A 24,522-nucleotide genomic window follows, 5' to 3' on the forward strand; every position below is an offset into this window, starting at 1 on the left:
TCTCAGTCATTGAGTTAATCAGTCTACGCATATTAGGTCGGTTTCTGTCACGTTCTTTACAACACCGGAACTAAAACAAAAAAATGACATTCGGTTGGTTTTCGTTACATTCACTGTAGAACTTAAACTACAAAAAAACGCGGTGAGTCTACACAAAATTCGGCCGATTTGCATCATGTTCGTTACAATACTATAATTAAAATAAAACAATAGCAACAAACAAAACCAAAAAAAAAAAAGAAAAAACAAAAAAAAATCATTTTCACCGTTAAGGTGCCGCCAGGTGGCCCAATAGGGTAACCAAAGTTCTTAAATGTATATATATTAGTAATACATAATATATGTATTTGGGTCGGGTTTGTTTGTGATGGATGGAGTCAAACAGGTACTACCAACCAAAAGAGAGCAGCAACGAGTTTTCTGTTTTTAGACAAGAAAAAGATACATAAAATCTCATCTCTCCAATAAGTCTTTCATCTTTATCTTGTTTGTTGTACTCACTTTGATTCATCAATCCGCATACATACATGGACCGGATCGTCGGAGGCAAGTACAAGCTCGGCCGCAAGATCGGAAGCGGATCCTTCGGTGAAATCCATTTGGGTTGGCTTACTTTTGATATGAATATGTAATTAATTTGTATTGAAATTGAACTGAGTTAAGGTTGTTTTTTGTTCAGCCACGCATGTCGATACCTTTGAAATCGTTGCCGTCAAGATCGTAAGTCAAATACAGTATTATTGTCTTGTTGGGGGGTTTTCGAATTTAGATAGACCTGCCTCCTAATGCTCTGGATGGATTTTATTATTATTATTATTATGCAGGAGAATAATAAGACTAAGCATCCACAACTTTTGTATGAAGCCAAGTTGTATAATATTCTTCAGGGAGGAAGTATGTATGCATAGCAATATCATCTTGTATATATATATATATATATATATTATATATATTTAAACTTCTAATTTGTGTTTTCACTTGTAGGTGGTATACCTTCCATAAAATGGTCTGGTGTAGATGGAGAGGATAACATATTAGTGCTTGATTTGCTAGGACCCAGTCTTGAGGACCTGTTTGTGTATTGTGGGAGGAAATTTCAATTGAAAACAGTCTTAATGTTGGCTGATCAAATGGTAACTGTAGTTTCCGTTGACTCACCTGCTGTTTCATCCGTTTCAATTCATTTCCTATAAAACATTCACATTTGGAGTATAACTACATTGTTTGCAACAGCAGATTAACTGGTTAGTCTCTTTTTTCAGATTACAAGAATTGAGTACGTTCATTCTAAAGGGTTTCTGCATCGTGATATTAAGCCTGATAATTTTCTCATGGGTCTCGGTCGAAAAGCAAATCAGGTGATGAAAAAGACCCATACAATTGCTATTACTGATCACTAAGTTATGTTGTCATAAGTTGATTATCTTCTTTCATTTTCAATTTCTTTATTCACCAGGTTTATATTATAGATTTTGGGCTTGCTAAAAGATATCGTGATGCAACAACCCACCGACATATTCCTTACAGGTATACTAGCTTTTTAGTATAACCGCCATTAAGTTAATGTATTTATTCTTTTCACTTGTTGCAGCTGCAATCATTTTATGTACATTCTTTTTATAAAGAACACTACTTATCTTTGTAGGGAGAACAAAAATTTAACTGGAACTGCACGTTATGCAAGTTGCAATACTCATCTCGGGATTGGTAAGAATCATTTTTACTAAACTTGGAGAAGTTAGTTAACAAGATTGACTTTTTAATGCTCTTGTTTTCAGAACAAAGCCGACGGGATGACTTAGAGTCTCTTGGATATGTACTTCTATATTTTTTGAGGGGAAGGTACCAAAAATTTTCTGTGATATGTTGTATCTTTAATTGTATAATAATTCGTTAACTTAGTTTTGTGGATGTTTTTTTCTTATCTAGTTTGCTTCATATTGTATTTTGTTAGTCTTCCATGGCAGGGTCTTAAAGCTGCCACAAAAAAGCAGAAGTATGACAAAATATGCGAAAAGAAGTTATCAACTCCAATTGAGGTGCATACATGTGATGTGTTTATATAATTGATATTATATATTCTAATATTCTTATCATTAATATTGTGACTTACAACAGGTTCTATGCAAGTCTCATCCTGTAGAATTCGCGTCATATTTTCATTACTGCCATTCGTTGACATTTGATCAGCGGCCTGATTACGGATTCTTGAAACGTTTATTTCGAGAGTTGTTCACTCGTGAAGGTATTTTATATGAAACTGAGTTACAATGCCTTTTATGGATTATATGAAACAGAGTTGAATAGAGAACGGAGGATGTAATGTTTTTTGATGCAGGATTTGAATTTGATTATATCTTTGATTGGACTGTTCTTAAGTATCAACAGTGCCAAAAGAGTAAAGCTCAGCCACATGGATTGGTTAGTGTTATTACAGTTTGTTTTTCCTTATATTATGTATATACATATATAGTGTTTTAATTAACACATTATGTATATTTTGCAGCCAGTTCATGGAGAAAGCAGCACTGGAGGCATTCGAAGGGATATGGAAAAGCATCAAGGTTTGAGATATTCTTATCAATTTAATGGTTCTAGGTTGTTCTTCACATACTGTATAAGGGTTTAGAGCATCGTAACTAACTTTTGTTTTCTTTTTTCTCATCAATGGAAGGAAGCAACAATGCTACTTATTCGGCTGAATTAACAGACCGTATAAAGTCAAACACTGCCGCCAGTCCAGGTGTCCGAATGCAACTAAAATCACCAATCAGCAGAATGACTCCCGATAATCCACCCAAAAGAAATGTGAGTCATTTGTTACAAGAAAGACAAGTTTGATAATTTACTTTTATACATAATATGCATACATATATCCGCACAATGCGGTGGGGAACACATACACTGGTAATCACGTAACATGTTAATGCTTTTTTGATTAAAACGAAAACTATAGCAATACCATACTCAAATTAAAGAGAGTAAAATGCTTGTTTTTATGGTGTAGCTTTTTATATATATATATATATTTATATATATTATATAGGATCATGATCATGAGAGAACCTTTTTGAAATTGAGAACTATGAGAACCATTTTTGACCACAAAAAACCCAAAAATAAAAAAAATCATAAAATAAAATAAAACACAAAAATAAAAAAAAATAAAAAAACCAAAATTCTTATTTTATCATCCCAATTTCATAAAAAAAATAAAAAAATAAAAATAAAAAAACTCGGTTTAGCTAAATTATATACACATATGTATAATATATACATATATGTATATTTGCATGTTTTTTTGTACACGTGTATAATTTAAGATAAATGATGTTGTACATATGTGTATATTACGTAACCAAAGATTAAATAAAATTATACATATGTGTATAATACAATGTTTTTTTTCTATTTTTTTTATTTTTTTAATGAAACCGGAATGAAATATAAGAATTTTGGTTTCTTTTACTTTTTTAAAATTCTTATTATTTTTTGTTTTATGATTTTTTTAAATATTTTTTTTAAAGGTGTTTTTAGTGGTCCAAAAAATTGTTCTCACAGTTCTCAATTTACAAAGGGTTCTCTTAGGATCCTTACCCTATATATATATATATATATATTAACGTATGAAAAAGCCATGCTCGTTTTAAAATCGTGGGGGAAAGTTGGTTTAAAAGTCAACAATATGTTTAAAAGGATTGTACCATATGTTTTAAAAGTTGTAATTACTTAAAACTCTTAAAATTATGTATAATTATCTTTTTGTCCTCGTATCTGTTATAATATAGTTATGTGTCTATATATATATGCATGAGCTGCTTGTTCATAATGCTGTTTTTGCAGACTTTGGGCCACTCTCAGCTGCTTGTTATAACATATGCTTGTTCATATGTTATATATTATATACACATATGTATAATATATACATATATGTATATTTGCATGTTTTTTTGTACACGTGTATAATTTAAGATAAATGATGTTGTACATATGTGTATATTACGTAACCAAAGATTAAATAAAATTATACATATGTGTATAATACAATGTTTTTTTTCTATTTTTTTTATTTTTTTAATGAAACCGGAATGAAATATAAGAATTTTGGTTTCTTTTACTTTTTTAAAATTCTTATTATTTTTTGTTTTATGATTTTTTTAAATATTTTTTTTAAAGGTGTTTTTAGTGGTCCAAAAAATTGTTCTCACAGTTCTCAATTTACAAAGGGTTCTCTTAGGATCCTTACCCTATATATATATATATATATATTAACGTATGAAAAAGCCATGCTCGTTTTAAAATCGTGGGGGAAAGTTGGTTTAAAAGTCAACAATATGTTTAAAAGGATTGTACCATATGTTTTAAAAGTTGTAATTACTTAAAACTCTTAAAATTATGTATAATTATCTTTTTGTCCTCGTATCTGTTATAATATAGTTATGTGTCTATATATATATGCATGAGCTGCTTGTTCATAATGCTGTTTTTGCAGACTTTGGGCCACTCTCAGCTGCTTGTTATAACATATGCTTGTTCATATGTTATATATTATATACACATATGTATAATATATACATATATGTATATTTGCATGTTTTTTTGTACACGTGTATAATTTAAGATAAATGATGTTGTACATATGTGTATATTACGTAACCAAAGATTAAATAAAATTATACATATGTGTATAATACAATGTTTTTTTTCTATTTTTTTAATGAAACCGGAATGAAATATAAGAATTTTGGTTTTTTTTACTTTTTTAAAATTCTTATTATTTTTTGTTTTATGATTTTTTTAAATATTTTTTTTAAAGGTGTTTTTAGTGGTCCAAAATGGTTCTCACAGTTCTCAATTTACAAAGGGTTCTCTTAGGATCCTTACCCTATATATATATATATATATATATATATATATATATATATATATATATTAACGTATGAAAAAGCCATGCTCGTTTTAAAATCGTGGGGGAAAGTTGGTTTAAAAGTCAACAATATGTTTAAAAGGATTGTACCATATCTTTTAAAAGTTGTAATTACTTAAAACTCTTAAAATTATGTATAATTATCTTTTTGTCCTCGTATCTGTTATAATATAGTTATGTGTCTATATATATATGCATGAGCTGCTTGTTCATAATGCTGTTTTTGCAGACTTTGGGCCACTCTCAACTGCCCCCATCATCATCTGGCGGGCCAAAAAGATACACCACAAAACCGGACGACTCTACAAACCCTAATCATGCAGCAGACAGTACAGCAGCTCCTTCTAGCAGCTGGATTTCCTCTTTGCGCCGCATTTCTTCTGCCAAGTAACATCTCGGTAATTCATATGAGTCATTTACTTATAAACGGGCAAATTCCGGTTACGTATTATCATTAACATGTCAATTTAAGAAAAATATATGTTGTGTGTTTTCAGATAGCTTATGGTGAAGATAATGGCGATGCACGAACCTCAAACACAGGGGAGCAAATAACACTTGTTTTTCATAGAATTCAGAAGCTATACACCTAAAGCCCGATCTCCATTCATTCTGCTTCTCGTGTAACACGTAAATGTCCATCAAGTGTTTATTTTTATTTTAAAAATTAGATTTTCTTTAAACAGTCTTTCTTGTGCAGATAGTTCTAAACTTGCTTTGTTTGATTTATATCTATTATGGTTGTGCTCTTGTGTTGTAACATCTTAATTTACACTTTTGTTTGTATAAGCCCGTTATCCATGCGGGTCGGGCCATTCTTTTTGGGCTTTCAGTACCTGGATCGGTTCTTATCGAAGCTCATGCTGCACGCGTGGCCGGCCAGTTAGATTCTAGTAATTACTCTCTCCTTTTATCAGTTTTGTACATTTCTCTATGTCTCTAGTATGTGGGGCCTGCTTGTTAATAATTTCGTTAAAGTGGTGGACCCGACTATGTATTAATTGATACATTCCCTAGATAGTAGGTTTCTATATTCTCGCTACCAAACACATGACATTAATGTAACATGTTTGTGTTTATATGTTTTGATCTGCAGAATATTCGGCTGATATCCGGTTGATAGGTGACGGGTCCGGCTTAAATCTGCGGTTGCTCTGCGTATTAGTGTGTGTGTGTGGCGTGCTCTTATCAAACTTGTAAAGCAAAAGAAAGTAAAGGCTTTCATTTCTCTAAAGTTATGGGAAAACAATGTTCTTGATGAGTTGTAATTTGGTCTTACGTTTAAATTTGACTGGGTTGGGTTTTGGAAGTTTGACTGCGTTTAAGGTCGGCACGTTAAATTTACGAGAGCTAGTGAACCGTTTCGATCTCCGTTTATAAATATCGACACTAAATTGTTTTTCAAGCTTGAGCTCGACTTATTTATTCTTTATTAATTAATTCATATAACATGTATTTATAATTATAAAGTTTGCGTATAACATGTAACATAAGGGGGGCCCGGGGCACTGCGTGAGGAGCACCCATCACGCGTGATGGGTTCACCGCACACCGCAGCCTGTCCTTTGTCAAGCGTGAGGGGGGGGGGGGGGGGTGATGCGTGATGGCCATCACGCAAGTGATGGTTGTTTTCCAAGAAAATTGGACCGTTGAGGAAGGAGCCGTTGGGAGGGGGGGGGGAGGGGGGGTTTAAATAAAAAAAAAAATAAAAAACCAATATAAAACCAAATCCAACTTAAAACCAAATCCAACTCAAAAGCACTCTCAATCTTCCCCTTCATTCACAACAAAAAAATATGGCATTTTCAAATTACTTGCTTCCCTTAGACACCGATAGCTCTTCGTCTACGGACGATGACATTCTCGAATGGTTCCCGTTGCTATATAACGAACTTGAAGGCCCGAGCCGTCCAAAGAAAAAAGTGGTGGAGCGTGATCGTATACATGCCCACGAAGCGCTAATGAATGACTATTTTGTGGAGGAGCCGAAATACAATGACGAGACGTTTAGGGAACACTTTTGTTTGCCGAAATCTTTTTTGTTTTTAAAGATTGTAGCCAACGACGAAGCAAACGAAGAATGGTTTCAAGAATCTTACGACGCGAGGGGCAAACGAAGTTTTACGGCTCTTCAAAAATGCACATCCGCTATTCGTCAACTAGCGACAGGTAACCCACCCGACCAATTCGATGAATACTTACAAATGTCTGAGAGAATTTCATGTGAATGTCTACAATTCTTTTGTAACGCGATTATAAAATTTTATGGCAAAGAGTTTCTACGAAAACCAACAAGACACGACATTACACGTCTTTACGCCGCGCACGAGGCTAGATGACATTTTCCAGGGATGCTCGGTAGCATCGATTGTACATATATCGAATGGAGAAATAGTCCACGGGAGTTGCGAGGGGCGTATGTTAGGGGTGATATCAAACGACCGACCATCTCACTAGAAGCGGTTGCATCAAATGATTTATGGTTTTGGCATTCTTATTTTGGTGTTCCCGGCTCAAACAACGACATCACTGTTCTGTACACATCACCGTTGTTTCAGAGCGTAACAGATGGCACCGCACCTTTCTATCCATAATTTGTCAACGGGAGATATTACAGACGTTGCTACTATCTTGTCGATGGTATCTACCTGCAATGGTCTGTTTTTGTGAACGCCTTTTCGTTTCCTGTCGAGACCAGTGAAAAGGCGTTCAAGAAATTGCAAGAATCGGCAAGAAAAGATGTCGAGAGAGCTTTCGGTGTTTTAAAGGGTAGATGGTGCATACTTAGTCGACCGGTTCGTGCAATGAAAAAACCCACGATCTCTAGCTACATGTATGCATGCATCATATTACACAATATGTTAATAAAAGAAGATGAAAATGCAATTTCTCCAGATTGGGTACCGGATCCTCCGACTCAAGTTCCCGTTCCCGATGATGTCCAATTAGACTTGCAGGATGAAGATATTCATAATCGGTTGAGATGGGATCTAGTTGAGCTTATAAGTTCCTTAGGTTTGGAATTTCCGGATTCAGACGAGGAGTAGACGTTTATTGTAACTTTTATTTTTTATTTCTAATTTTTAAGTTGAATTATAGTAAACTATTGTTTTTATATTTTAAGTTCTAGTAAAATATTGTTTTAATTTTATAAGTTGCAAAAAAAAAAGAAAACAAAACAAAAACAAAAATATTCTTATTATAGACCACCACACCACACCACACCACCACCCCTACCAAATTCCATCAAAATGTGATGGATTTGGGGTTGGTGATGTGACACCATTTGATTGGGTGGGGTGTGATGACATCACCTCCACCACCCCTCCCCCCCTAATATATTTTGTTTAGTTTCTTTTTTCATAATTTTTTTTATAGTATATAATCATTAATTAATGAAGATTAGCCGTGTTTGCTAAATGAGTTTACTTTCAGGTCTTAAGCTTGTGTAAGCTCAGTTCAAGTCGAGTTTTTTAGCAAGTCGATCTTGAGTAGTTTACGAAAGGATGGCGAATGTGCTTGGTTTTATTGTGTTTAAATTATTGAGAAATGTTTTATAATGATTAAACATAACATATGTATGGAGGGGCTACAACGTGGATGGTTGGTACCTGAACATAAAAGTGGATTGTGGGTACCCAAAGAAATAAGATACAGATAATGTTTAATGAAAAACATAAACTCTGAGCATCCTCTTTGACCTCAGGTTTTGTTCAGGGATTTTAGAGCGCTTAAGAATCTTTTAATGGCTTATAACTTTTTAATGGTTAATATGTAGTTTTAAGTCTGAATAGTTAAGAGGTAATTATTAAGAGATAGCATCTTAATAACTGTTGAAAGGCTATCAAACAACGCCTAAGTTGCTTTTGTTCTTATTTAGAGGTGGAAGCCTCATACAAATTGCGTATTAAAGGCTTGCAATCCTCGTATTACCTGAAAAAAGTCATTTCGTTTCTAAACATTGATCGATTCTACCAATGAGTTATCAATTATCATCATGCACCAGTAGGCGCAAAGTGAACAAATGTGGGGTCCACAAGTTTCATCCAATAAAGAGAGACATGTATGAGTGACCAATTGTGTCGGCTACCACTGTTCATATGAGTCGCCTCACAAACATTTGGTGATGATGATTACTTGTATGTTGGAATAAAAGTGTGTTTTCTTTCTTTCTTTTTGGCCAGTTAGTACGAGTTTGTGCTTGTGAATTGCTAAAAGAGACCTTGATTCCATCTAGACTCCGGAGCGAGTAAACTAAAGCGAGAGCTTTAGATACTCTCTTGGATATTGTCTCCCATTAAACCAAAGTTGACAAATAAAATATATACTAAATGATGAAAATGTTTCATAAGCTATTTGAAAAGACAAACTATTCGTCTCATTCAACATAATATCTATGAAAATAATTTGTATTTATTGTAATTATGTTTTCCTTATATAGCTAATACTATATAATAGGCAGCTACGATTTATGTGTATATATAATGCCAGTAGTCAATAAACAATTTATTCAGAATCAATACACTTTCGTGGTACCGATAGCTTTTCACCGAACCCAATTTTGATCCAACTGCCTTGCCTCACATACTTCGGTCTTCTTCTTCAACTTTCTAGACTCCGGTCTGCAACTAATCCTCATATCAACCACCGGTTTCCGTCTCATCCTTTCTTCATAGGAGACTGATGTGCTAAAAACAGTCAATAAATATTAACTAAGTTAAACAAGTAATAAAAACAAGACCTAAGACTCAACTAAACAAAACACCGGCAAGTGAACCGGTCAATTGTACTAAGCTAAGTGAGTCCGGAATATCGAACCCACAGGACTCTATAAATTACGTTAATTAACTAATTAGACTCGACTTACGACACAACTATTTATTATTAATGTTTTAAGGGGGATTTTAAACTAATATTAAACTAAGAAAACAAATAAGCAAGTAAACGAGAAATAAGCAACTAAACACAAGATCGAAACCAATCAGAGAAGAAATCTACCTAGTAAGAATCCCATGTATCAACAATCATCAAGCAATGGACAAATAACATGATTATGGAAACTGATTTCTAAACGTATTCATCTAACAAACCCTAAAGGACCCTTGACTGAATCAAATGAAATCCCAAAGAACAATTATTAGATTATTAAGCAATCAGTATTATTGATTTCCGCAGAGTCATCAAAAAGGGTTAACTAATAGTATCTAAAGCAAGCAATCTTACGAAACACTAAACCCTAGATAACTTGATAAGCTAACATGACATCATGAACATGGATCAACACAATAAGCAATAATATTGTCACTATCTATCCTAGCATGCAATTGACCAAGACACATGAACAACTCCTCACCTTACAGCTATTGAAATTTAGCAAAACATCTAAAATCCTAATTAACGATTAACAAGCTTCTATGATCTAATAGGCCTATTCAACCATAATAATCAAAACACCAAGTAAATATTAAACATGAACCCTAAATCTAAAGAACACAATCAATAGAAAACAAGATCCATGTGAAGCAATAGTTAATAATCAATCAAGATAACGAATACTCATATGCATTATGAAAACAAAATCAAGTCTTTTACTATTAAATAAACAAAACCATAATCAAAGCAAGAATCAAGTCTCAAACATAATCATCAAACCTAGGTAGACATGAAGTCTAGCCTAGCATAATCTTAACCAAAGACAAATAACTAAACCAAAGAACAAAGAGAAACATCATGAAAATTAATGAACAAAGGCAAAGATAAAGAACAAAAGAACCCGTCTTAATCGATCCTTGAACACCAGTATGAAAGCTCAATGATCTCCATTGATTCCTAGCTTCAAAACCTTCACAAACCCTTGGAAAACCTCTCAATTTCGGGTGCAATATGTCCTCCAATCGGCTAGGTTTGCAATTATTATATAATAAACGAGCTGGGCCTTAAAACTTGCAAAACGTGCTGACCAGGAGGCCTAGGCGCCCGTCGAAGGCAAATTGGGCATTGCCTAGGCGCGGCGCGGCGCCCTTTTTTTGAGAATTTTCGTTTTTTGCTTTTTCTTTATTATTTAACCATGTTAGATCCCTTTCTTGAACTCCAAGTAACGTTTAGAACCTTCTAGACCTTCTTTTCTTACAAATCACCATCTACATGAAAACAAATCAAAACGCTAAGTGGAACAATCATGTAATCATTAACGAGCAAAACATACTTAAACTTCGCATGAAAAGATAGAAAGAATTAAGTAAAACACGCAAGACACCAAAAGAGTTAAAACATGATAAATATATAAAACTTGACTCAAAACCTAAATTAATAAAAGATAAACAAAACTCGAACTTAAACCGAACTTAAAACATTAAATTAACATAACTTTACAAGGGATTCGAGATGTATAAATAGACGTATATCAAATATCCCCACACTTACTCTTTTTTCGTCCCTGAAAAAGTCTAATGCAGTTGGATCAGAATCGGAAAATATAGCCTAACAAACATATAGGTTAATTTTTAAAGCTTAGAAGAACGCAAAAACCGCGATCACCGATATTGTTGTCCACTTAAACCCATGCCTTAATCTTTACCAGGACAAATAAGATCCGACAATTTTTTACTCAGTGGTTACACAATTAAGACCCGCTTATTTTCAGCTTTTACCGGACCAGACCACCCCAACTTGACTTAAACCTCAAAATTTAGCAGATTTAACTTTTGTTGCTTTATTTTTTTCATGAATAGTTAAGACGATCAAGGATATTGTTTATCCACCTAAGTTTAAGCATCAAAGTCTACCAAGCAGCCATTAGATATTATTAAGGTACAATTAATTAATAGCTAGTGTTCCCCACAACATGACATACCCCCGTTATCAAGCAATACACCGAACCATTACCATAGGTGAGTATGCAAAATTTCATCTGTAGGGCTTACATGTGGCGTGTCCTTTGTGGTCCGTTTCTTAATGGTAATGAGACGCGAGCAAGGGGACCCCACATGGCTAACAGCGTGGATGATCAAGTCTGTAATGCATTTGTACTTTTGTACTTTTTTTGTAACCATGTTTAAAGACTTATATGGCAGAAATCTGCGGGTTTGCTCTTTTTTAGCTTTATTTTAAATATTCACAACCCCATTTGGAATTGTGAATACCCAGATGAATAATCGGCATACAGACCCATGGTCTCCGGACCCGGGGCATCCCATAAATACAAGATTTAAGGTTATAAAACCGTACGCCAATGATGTGTAAAACACTAAAGCTAAGCATTTTAAGATTTATATCACAAGCTACACGACATACTCTAACGTTAAACCTACCCAAGCATCATATGATAACGTATTCAATTTTTTAAAATTTTATGACATTTCCACTTTTTCATACAAAAAATTGAGGCTTGAGTATGACTGACCTTTCATTACTTATCTTCCACGGACAAAACGCTTTACCCACAAGAGATTTCCGACCCATTTTATCAAATTGCCCTTTCATTTTCAAGGCTGAGCCTACCAACACATCCCAAGTTAAGTGCGCTTTCTTTTATTTATCTCATATTATTAGTAGTTTGAAAAATCAATTTCCGATAAATATCATCATCTCCCACTTTAACGCAATAAACTAAATTCAAGAGACATTTTTAAACATTTTTCAATTTTTTTTAATTTTTTTAATTTTTTTTAATTTTCTTAATTTAAAGCAAAATTAAACTACGACTCAAATATCCTATCCCCACACTTAAATTTTGCATTGTCGTCAATGCAAGGATAAGGACGACTTAAAATAAAAATAAAATTAAAAATAAAGTCGGACTTTAAAAAATTAAAAACCTAAAAATAAAAACTAAAGCAAAATAAAAATAAAAAGTTAACAAGCTTGATAATGGAAAAGACTTAGCTGGTAATTTGCGCATGAAATATGATGCCAAAGTCTTCTTTCCAAGAATGCCCTCCAACTACGAACGTGCTCAGCAAATAGTAACTCCTTTCACGAACGTAAGAGACAAAACAAAACAAACATATCTAAAAATGTATCTTATTATAATGATAGATATTAAGCAATTAAAGTGCTTTCACCAATAAATATATAAAATATAATAATCAGTAGCAAATAAATAAACATAAAGTATACGGCTCCAATGAAACTCCATCCCCACACTTGTTCGTTTCATTATACTCAACCTCGGGGATCTTCTCTCTAGCTCACTCAATCTTCAATCTAGCAAAACTCAAAAACACAAAACAAAGTCGAACTACAAAAAAACTACGTTAGTGACTCAAAGAAAAAGAAAATAGAAATAAAAATAAAATAAAATATACAAACTCTACACTTGAGTTTTCACTCAAGAACCCATGTTATGCGAATCACGTGATGGACTGAGTGGAGCTTCCTCCACCTCGGTAGAACTCCAATGCCCTCAAGAATTCCGAATCACGATCCGACCATTCATCAATCTTCGTCTTCTTCTTTTTAACCCCACGAACCTTTTCAAATTTACGCTTTCCACCACCTCTTTCTCCAACGCACTTTACCATTACCCGAGAACTAGAAACCTCTCGCTCCTTCCCCACACTTAAATTCTCCGAACGGGAATCGTCAAGACGAGAATCCATGCCCGGGATTAATGATTCTATCGAGTTAACTGGATGACATGGATCAATGAGACTGTCTTGACCACTCGGATGTCTCATGGACTTAGCCAAATAAGTGGCACTATCATCGCCGGCTCTAAGAGTTATCTTGCCTTCAAACACATCGATGATTGCCCTAGCAGTACGTAAAAAATGGACGACCCAAAATGATAGGAACTCTCTCGTCGGCCTCCAAATCCAAAACAACAAAATCTGCGGGAAAAACCAAATTATCTACCTTAACGAGCAAATTCTCCACGACGCCCCTCGGATACTTAACGGAATGATTGGCTAAAGACAACGTCATACGAGTAGGGGTGAGCTCTCCTAGGCCTAGCTTTTCATATAAAGAATACGACATGAGGTTTATGCTAGCTCCAAGATCGGCTAATGCTTGACACGTCGTCTCACTTCCGAAAAGACATGGAATGGTAAAAACGCCGGGGTCGGGTAATTTCTCTGGTACTTTGTTAAGAACTACTGCAGAACACTCTCCATTCAGCGGTACAGTCGATAGCTCCTCCAACTTATCCTTTCTTTTAACAACATCTTTCAAAAACTTGGCATACTTAGGCATATGCTGGAGGACTTCAACGAACAGGGGGTTGACATTTAATTGGCTAAAATATATTGAAAAAATGCCCGTAATCCTTCGTATACTGTTGATGTTTTAGACGAGCGGGATACGGGACATAGGCAGGGTTAATGATGTGTGGTGGTGGCCGGACTCCAACCGGCTTCCTCTCGGTGTTTTTCTCAACTTGCGGCTCTATAATTGGTGTTGTACTTTGTGACTTACCCGGAGCCTCTACCTCTATCTGCTCATCTACCAATTCATCCTCCCCATTTTTCCCAATTTCTTTACTAACTACCTCCGGACCGAAACCCTACCACTACGAGTGAAGATGGATTTCAATTGAGCAGCCGGATTAGTTTGAGGAATACCCGAGAACTGACCTGGAGGCCTTTATTCTAAACGACGAGCAATATCTCCAACATTTGAATATCGAGAATAGCATATTGTTGATTCCTAAAAAGTAGGTCATGTTCGGAAAACTTTCGCTGTGTAACTTGATCTCTCTCCAAGATTTGCTTCATCATCTCTTCCAAACACCCAATTCCACCGTTCGAATCCTGCACATTATTTTGAATATTAGTACCATCGGTGTTATTATTATTAAAATACTGACCTTGTGCTGGAGCATAAGAATTTTGAAATCCGGGTGGTGCGCCTGACGGACGCCAGTTGGAATTATTCTGATCCGGGTTCTTGTAGGTGTTCCAAATCTGACTATTGTTGCTGTAATTATTGGGAAACCTATTCTGACCAACAATAAAATTGACCTGTTGATTCATCACCGGGAACTCCAACATACCATGTCCACCCCTACAAAACTCACACTTGTCCACCTTGGCCTTCATCTCCTTAACCTCTCTAGTTAGTGATTCCAAAGCAGCAGCCACACTAGTATCCAGATTAACCTGGTGTACACCTCGAGCGGATGAGGTTGTACTGCTAACGGGAATGGAATTCCCTCGATGTGGAACTTTGGCAAGGTCCGATTGAGCGAAGCTCTCAAACATCTCGTTACATTCGGCGACATTCTTCCTAACCAGTAGACTTCCTCCCGCGGCCGTATCGAACTGAACTTGGGTTTCGTAGTTCAACCCATTGTAAAATTTCTCCATGAGAGCCCATGGTGTGAGGCCATTCTGTGAGCATCGGGCAAGCAAACTCTGAAAATGCTCCCAAGCATGGCAATATTGTTCATCTGGCTCCATGTGAAACGAGTGAATCTGATCGCGAAGAATAGCCGCTTTAGCAGGTGGGAAGTATCTCTTGATAAATGCCGAACGTAGTGCTTCCCAAGTGGTGAACGTGCCAGGTGGCTGAGTGTCAAGCCAAGTAGCTGCTTTACCTGTAAGTGAAAAAGGAAAAAGATGTAAGAAAATTGTATCTTCAGTAGCACCTTGCAATTTAAAAGTTTTCAAAACGCGGTAAAGTCGGTTAATATGAGCCGGCGCATCCTCGTCATCGTTCGTTCATGACGTATGACGGAATCTGCCACGAGTTGAGGTTGTCGATCTCGGGAACGACGATGCATGATTGGTTTCCGGTTAAGCCATCGAAGGCTTGAGCAGCAATTGTCCTATTGTCGGCCATTGGATCTTGACTTCTAGGACTTCCGGGTGGTGACGAATTTGGTGTAGATGCGGGTTCTGACGGTTTTTCTTCTACTGACGAACTAGCCTAGGTCCTCAACGGAGAAGATCCAAGATTATCCAGCGGTGGTTCTTGCGAACGAAGATGTGGCATAAACCTGAAAAACGCAAAAGACGAAGTGAGTAGACTCGAATACTAAAAAAAAATAAACTAAAATAAACTAAAACTTAAATTAGATTCCTACGACTCAAACAAAAATAAAACAAATAGCACTTATGTAGCAATTAAGTCCAATCAAAACTGATAACGCAATCGCCAAGTGTCCCCGGCAGCGACACCAAAAACTTGATGTGCTAAAAACAGTCAATAAATATTAACTACATTAAACAAGTAATAAAAACAAGACCTAAGACTCAACTAAACAAAACACCGGCAAGTGAACCGGTCAATTGTACCAAGCTAAGTGAGTCCGGAATATCGAACCCACAGGACTCTATAAATTACATTAATTAACTAATTAGACTCGACTTACGAAACGACTATTTATTATTAATGTTTTAAGGGGGATTTTAAACTAATATTAAACTAAGAAAAAAAATAAGCAAGTAAACGAGAAAAAAGCAACCAAACACAAGATCGAAACTAATCAGAGAAGAAATCTACCTAGGTAAGAATCCCATTTATCAACAATCATCAAGCAATGGACAAATAACATGATTATGGAAACTGATTTCTAAACGTATTCATCTAACAAACCCTAAAGGACCCTTGACTGAATCAAATGAAATCCCAAAGAACAATTATTAGATTATTAAGCAATCAGTATTATTGATTTCTGCAGAGTCATCAGAAAGGGTTAATTAATAGTATCTAAAGCAAGCAATCTTACGAAACACTAAACCCTAGATAACTTGATAAGCTAACATGACATCATGAACATGGATCAACACAATAAGCAAGAATATTGTCACTATCTATCCTAGCATGCAATTGACCAAGACACATGAACAACTCCTCACCTTACAGCTATTGGAATTTAGCAAAACATCTAAAATCCTAATTAACGATTAACAAGCTTCTATGATCTAATAGGCCTATTCAACCATAATAATCAAAACACCAAGTAAATATTAAACATGAACCCTAAATCTAAAGAGCACACTCAATAGAAGACAAGATCCATGTGAAGCAATAGTTAATAATCAATCAAGATAACGAATACTCATATGCATCATGAAAACAAAATCAAGTCTTTTACTATTAAATCAATAAAACCATAATCAAAGCATAAGTCCAAAGCAAGAATCAAGTCTCAAACATATTCATCAAACCTAGGTAGACATGAAGTCTAGCATAGCATAATCTTAATCAAAGACAAATAACTAAACCAAAGAACAAAGAGAAACATCATGAAATTAATGAACAAAGGCAAAGATAAAGAACAAAAGAACCCGTCTTAATAGATCCTTGAAAACCAGTATGAAAGCTCGATGATCTCCCTTGATTCCTAGCTTCAAAACCTTCACAAACCCTTGGAAAACCTCTCAATTTCGGCTGCAATATGTCCTCCAATCGGCTAGGTTTGCAATTATTATATAATAAACGAGCTGGGCCTTAAAACTTGCAAAACGTGCTGACCAGGAGGCCTAGGCGCCCCGCGACCCCCTCCTGGCATGGCGCGGTGCCCTTTTGGGAGGCCTAGGCGCCCGGCGAAGGAAAATTGGGCATTTTCCTAGGCGCGGCGCGGTGCCCTTTTTTTGGGAATTTTTGTTTTTTGCTTTTTCTTTATTATTTAACCATGTTAGATCTCTTTCTTGAACTCCAAGTAACGTTTAGAACCTTCTAGACCTTCTTTTCTTACAAATCACCATCTACATGAAAACAAATCGAAACGCTAAGTGGAACAATCATGTAATCATTAACTAGCAAAACATACTTAAACTTCGCATGAAAAGATAAAAAGAATGAAGTAAAACATGCAAGACACCAAAAGAGTTAAAACACGATAAATATATAAAACTTGACTCAAAACCTAAATTAATAAAAGATAAACAAAACTCGAACATAAACCGAACTTAAAACATTAAATAAACATAACTTTACAAGGGATTCGAGATGTATAAATAGACGTATATCAGAGACGCTCACCCAACCAAGAATAACTCCCTCCACCTCATTTACACCGTCACAAACATTCAAAATAAAATTGTGCCCTTGACAGGAAAAATGTGATTTACTCATCATGGGTCAAACTCTTTCAACTTTATGCCCGTAGCTATGATGTCTTATCCCAGATCAAAAGGTCCATGCACGTGACGAATTCTTGAAAATGAATTGTTGTTTGTTCCACCCAAAAGATCTTGAGAAACATTATAACTAAATGTCAGAACGGTTTCATTGTCTCAATGGTGTCGATGACGCAAATTGATGTGCAAAAAAATATATAAATAATAAACACGAATCACAAATAATCTTTAAAAACCAAACAACTTATCCTAGTTCACACAACGGTAAGTGTACTCGAGTATAGCAAAGATAAGGAAAGTCTGGATATCGAACTCAAAGACACGTGAGAACGGCTCAGATTATAAACCCCAATCCAAGTCCTACCTAATAATATTTAATTGATTTTATATTAGTTTTATCTAAACTTAACTTAATTAACTAGATTACTAAGAAGAAACTCACCTTAACGGAACTAACTGGAAAACTTAACGGATTTAACGATAATGGGAAAACAAATCACCTAGGTAGGATAATTTAACGGCTATAGGATGACTCGGGTGCAAACACGTGGTTGAAACCAGGATTCTAAAGATGAGCTAACATAGGAGAACTCAAGGCACTGGGTCCCTACGGTTAGTTTTACCAGTAAAACCTTACAACGTCTAGATAGCTTTTAATTTTTGGTTGTTTATCTACGTACCCTAATGACTCATCACCTGGTCCGTGTCTAAATCACAAGTCTCTCTAAGGCTCGAGCTTTTACAAACCTAAGAGAAAAGGGGTAACTCTATACTAAGGACAAAATAACTTAACTCACAAACTCACCTAGTCAAAAGTTGGAAAAACGCACATGGTCTCACAACGAATAACTAAATCAACTAAACTAGAAAGATAAGCCAACACCTAAGGTTTTGGTCCAACTCAATGGTGGTGAACCTACTACTTTAATGATCTAAGCAAACATAAACCCTATTGATACGTCTACCACAATCAATCAACACACAAAGTATTAACTGAACCATGCAATTAACGATGACACGAAACTACTTCATGCTATAATTAACTACACGGGGCACATGCAACCAGAGATACATCTATGTCAGTGGGTAAACACGGAATAATTTCAAAAATTAAGAGCTTTACAATAGGCAAACTATCAGCCACACGTTAAACACCCTAAACTAGCTAATTTAAACCGTTAAACATCAAACCTAGGTAATTCAAACAAGTTTAGCTAAGAATGATGAATGAACAGTAGATAATAATGATAGTTAAGCTCAAAGAATCCATTACAAATTGATTAGAGCTTGTTTCAATGTCTAAAACACAAAACCGAACCAATAAACGTTAAAACAATTAAAATAACGAACGGACAAGTATAATAACGAATCAGCAGCTTCTCCTCTTCGTAAACTCCTATGGAACATATGTGAGACGGCTGGAATGTTGATTATATAGATATAAGGTTGTATCTCCTTAAAGAGATGAGTTAAACTTGCTAAACAAGCCAAAATAAGCAAAACCCGGTCCAACCAGGCCCACTAAATGACAAAATAGTCAGCCTATATGAAATATGAATATTTTTTTTCCAGATGAGACACTGCCACGTGCGGAGTTGATGGTCCAACATGGTCGCGTAGCGTGGCCAGGTCCCTGGGTACGATTTATTCGTTTTTCGACTCGTTAAACCTCGTGTACGCGCACCATCTTCGATCCAATCTTCGTATGAGTCCCGTTTCTCATTCTTAGGCTTCGTTTTCTACTATTTTCAACCATGGGACCTACAATAAACGAAAACATGTAAATTCATGCGATAAACAACTGATATTTGTTTAATGATTAAGCACAAAACGACATAAAAACTAGCAAGAAAATATGTGTGTTTTACAACACATCAAACATTCCCACACTTAAACCTTTTTCGTCCCTGAAAAAGAATCTGCACAGGATCATACCCAAGAAAAAAATAACAACTCTCAGTTTTATTTATTATTTTATTAAAGCATTAGAAACAAGTTGACGTATTAACCGCGATTGCCGATATATTGATCCATTTTAAACCCATCCACCAACCCATCGAGCCCCCAGTCGTACTTAGCATTAAGTTTAAATGATCATCAATAAGCCTATGGAACCCTCACTCAAGAGTGGCAGCTAATCTTAACTGCTCAAACATAAAGAGCTAGCTAGGTTGGAGCCGATGCAAAATGGTCCGACAAATCACCGTAAGCAATTGACTCTTTAATGGTAAGAAGAAAGTGCACTAGATGGAATTATGAATGATTGGTCTTGTGATGGTCATACGAGCTGATCCTAGATATTATTGGACTTTGTCCTATATAAACCTAAACATTTATTTATTGACTAAGAACTTTCAAGCCCTAATAGAATCTCAAAGTCACTATCCTCTTGGCAACGCGTAAACTCTCAGTCCTGTCTAGTTTGCACAACTTTGGCCTCTTTTGCTATTTTTTGATGCTTTTTGCATCTTTTATTTGCACTTTTTTCATTTTTGTAATAATACCTTAAATATATATTACTAATTCTATGCTCGTGAAAAGATGGACTTTTGGCGGGGTGTCACCACTTAAATTATTTTCATAAAACGAGTGATGTGCTAGATTTTAAGTGCACCCGATTCTCACCACCTCAAAGTAAAATGATTACGGTAATCCACCCTATATCATATTGAATTTTAGTTTCGCCACCCCCCCAGATGAGAACCCATAAAGTTTATGAATTTGTTAAAGTACAATTAAGAATAGTAAAGTGACTTTTCAGGATTAATTGGGCCTACCGACACATCTCAAATTATATACGCAACTGTTCTGATTTATTATATAAATATTAAGAAAACACCAAGAGATTGTGAAGAACACTCGGAATAATACCATTTCCTGTTTAATGCAAAAATTTTGAAAACAATGGATAAAAATTTTAAAATATTTTTGGATATTTGACCAACTTTTCTATATTTGTTTTTTCTACAACTAAGTAAAATAAGCTCCCATCCCAACACTTGAACGATGAATCTTCCCCGATGAGCATTAGGAAAATAAAATAAAATAAACTAGAAATAAAAGCAAATAATAAGATAAAAAAATGTATTACTCCCCTGGTTTATGTGCATGTCTTCACAATATGTGTATCCATGGCCGTATAGAATTCGTTTGCGACCGTAACCTTGGGAGAAACGTTCCAAAACGCCATCCAGAGCTATCATGCGGAAAGATGTAAACTGTGCTAAGCAAAATCGCTCGCATATAGCGGCGTACACAACTAAAACTAAGGTAAGTAATAAACATGTTTTTGTATTTTTATTATTTTATAATTTTTTTGGATTTTGTTGTTTTTTTAACTTTTTTTATTATTTTTTAATATAAATGAAAACTCTCAAAAGTAGCTGCTCGAATGGAGATTGAGTACGAACAGCTTCAATCGGAAGAAATCTTAAAAACAAGTAAAAATAAATACAAAATACAAAAAAATTACAACTCGGGCTGCCTCTCGAGATCGCTTGGTTTAATGGGTCCTCAGCCTGACCCCTCTCTCATGTCTAACCCAAAGATGTTGTAAGGCGCAAAACCTTGTCTTCCTCCATGCTCGCCTTTTCACCAATGTAGTACTTCAAACAGTGACCATTAACTTTGAAGCTCCCATTTTTGTCTTCAATTTCGATCGCTCCATACGGAAAAACTTCCTTAACTGTATATTGTCCATACCATCGAGAAAGCAACTTTCCCGGATGCAACTTGAGTCAGGAATTGAACAAGACTACGGCGTCCCCACACTTGAACTGTTTATCACCTCTCAACTTCCTATCTTGCAGCTCTTTGGTCTTCAGCTTATAACTGTACGAGTGTGCATAGGCATGATCGCGGAGTTCCTCTAACTCATGGATCTGATGGAAATGATGAACTCCCGCAGTCGAAAGATCGAGGTTAACTGTTTGAAGTGCCCAAGAAGCACGGTGTTCCAACTCAACAGGCAGATGGTTGACTTTCCCATAAATCATCCGAAACGGTGTAGAACCGGTTGGAGTCTTGTACGATGTATGGAAATCCCACAAAGCATCATCTAATTTTTCGGACCAATCCTTTCGATTAATTTTAACCGTTTTCTCCAGGATGCGTTTGATGTCATAGTACTCACCTCTATCTGTCCATTGGTCTGTGGGTGGTAGGCAGTCGCAAACCGATGGGTGACCCCATAGCGTTGCAACGCCTTCTCCATCTGCGCGTTGCAGAAGTAAGTACCTCCATCGCTGATCAAGGCTTTTGGTACACCAAAACGAGAGAGGAGGTTTTTCACTACAACTCGAGCGTCGTTAGTGGGCAAGGCTCTGGCTTCGACCCACTTGGAGACGTAATCAACTTCCAAGAGTATGTACTTATTCCTTTTAAACGACGGGAACAGGCCCCTAAAATCAATACCCCAAGTATCAAAAACCTCGCAAACCTGAATAGCATTTTGGGGCATCTCATTTCGGGATGAGATGTTACCGACACGTTGGCATCGGTCACAGCTTTTAACGAACGCATGAGCATCTTTGAAAATCTAAGGCCAACAGAATCCCGAATCAAACACCTTCTTAGCAGTAAGAACAGCACCATGGTGACCTCCTGTCGATCCTTCATGAAAGTGGCCCAAGATCCACCACCCCTCTTCAACATCCACACATATCCTCACTAGCTGATCAACACCTATACGAAAAAGAAATGGTTCGTCCCAGATGTAGAATTTTACGTCTTTAAAGAATTTCTTCTTTTGCTGGTGAGACATCCTCCTAGGAAGGGACCCATCAACGAGAAAGTTCGCGATATGGGCAAATCATGGGTAGCCGTCATCCTGGGCTCTGACAAACATGAGATTCTCTAACGAGAAATGGTCATTGATGTTGACCCTAACATCTCCAATCTCGGCTCTTTCAAGACGTGACAAGTGATCGACCGTCACATTCCCGGCCCCCTTTTATGACGGATTTTGATATTAAACTGTAACATTCGTTACTTTTCAAACCCGAATATCCGAGCCATTTTTAATTTTCAGTTTTATTTATGTATATATGTACAAATATAAATATATTTAAAGTTTTGTCTTATGTATTCGTTAAACCGACATGTTTTGGCGTTTCGATGCAAATCGTAGTTTTCGTTTATTATTTATATAATGTTCTCGGAAAATTCAAGTAATTAATCAAGCGTTTTCTTTTCAGTTCATTTAAGTTATAAAACTCCGTAATTCAATGTTGTACTTAAACGAGACCCGAACTATTCGGGCATAATATTGAAAAATATCTAAGTTTATAAACTTTTATTTTCATTCCTAATACATCTTAAAGTCCGAGGTTCAATATGTAAATAAAGTTTAAAAACAAATTACAAAGGTCTAAAAGTGAAAATTCATTTAAAATATAATAATAATAATAATAATAATAATAATAATAATAATAATAATAATAATAATAATAATAATAATAATAATAATAATAATAATAATAATGCAGCCCAGCCCTCCATCTTCACGCTGTTCCGGCAGCGCCTCAGGCGGCCGACAATTGGTTCCGGCGAACCGAAACAGCCCATTGTCCTCGTCGCTTGACCTGTTTAAATCGTGTAGAATCATTAGAACGTAACGGTAAATGATTATTTGCAATTAAAAACTAGTAACAACAACGTTTTTACGGCTGGAATTCGGCAAAGTTTTTCCGGCGAAACAAGTAAACAACATATTAATCACTAATCGATCCGTTAACCCATCCTAAATGATGTCTCCACTAACGTTAAGCAATAATTCGTGATTAATTTCATCATTTACAACCCTTAATGTCCGATTTAATCCCGTAATATTATAAGCATCAAATAATGACCAATTAACTCCAAACACTCCAATCGTGACTATAAATACGACGCAAAGCTTCATCAAAACTTGTCCCAAACAATAAACTGGTCTAACATACACTTTATATTGTCGAATTGATTCGTTCAAGATCTTTGCTCAGGCCACCGTCGTTCTTCGTCAGAAATTAACCTCTTCTGGTAATTGTTATGTTTATAATGATTGATTCTAGCTGATTAATGAAACCCCTAACTCAATTTTAACCAACAATGAATGGATTAGCGGGTTTAATTCTAGGGTTTTGATTAAGGAAGATGATGAACCATGGTTATAAATTATAACGTTTATGTTTTGATCTATTAACAAACAAACAATCTGGTCCAACTGGTTAGACCATGAACTTGTCAATAAGGTGACCCGGTTTCAAACCCGGGTAATAGCAGTTTTGTTGTTTTTATTTTTAAGACCTTTCTTTTGATAATTTTTTAACCAAATAACATTTATAAATCAAATAAGATCATTTTTTAATTATATAAAAATTGTTGTAGTTTATTTTATAACTTTTTCATCCGAAAATCAAATTTTTTCCAACCCGAAATGTTTGTTAAAACTCGTGAAATAAATATATAAATATATATATACAATCTCGTCGTAAACTTTATAAATTCCAAAAGACAACTTTTATACTAAAATAAAATATACCGTTAACATCAAAACCCTATAAATGTTATAATATTCAAACTCGATAT

At 35.4% G+C, this 24,522-nt stretch overlaps 1 protein-coding gene across 1 annotated transcript; it reads left to right on the forward strand.

The window, feature by feature from the left end:
- Positions 1-450: 450 nt before the first annotated feature.
- Positions 451-5,677, forward strand: LOC143537706 (casein kinase 1-like protein 3). The gene is made up of 15 exons (XM_077031411.1): positions 451-603; positions 680-720; positions 825-894; positions 985-1,133; positions 1,263-1,358; positions 1,457-1,527; positions 1,646-1,707; positions 1,779-1,842; positions 1,955-2,039; positions 2,119-2,245; positions 2,339-2,421; positions 2,507-2,564; positions 2,675-2,808; positions 5,157-5,325; positions 5,425-5,677. Exons 1-14 carry the CDS (start codon positions 528-530, stop codon positions 5,316-5,318), a joined length of 1,278 nt encoding a protein of 425 aa, XP_076887526.1. The 5' UTR covers positions 451-527; the 3' UTR covers positions 5,319-5,325; positions 5,425-5,677.
- Positions 5,678-24,522: the final 18,845 nt, after the last annotated feature.

Source organism: Bidens hawaiensis, unplaced genomic scaffold (genome assembly GCF_021521415.1).
Source record: "Bidens hawaiensis isolate Kalapana, Puna unplaced genomic scaffold, B.hawaiensis_p1.1 tig00011307_1, whole genome shotgun sequence".
NCBI classification, from domain to species: Eukaryota; Viridiplantae; Streptophyta; class Magnoliopsida; order Asterales; family Asteraceae; genus Bidens; species Bidens hawaiensis.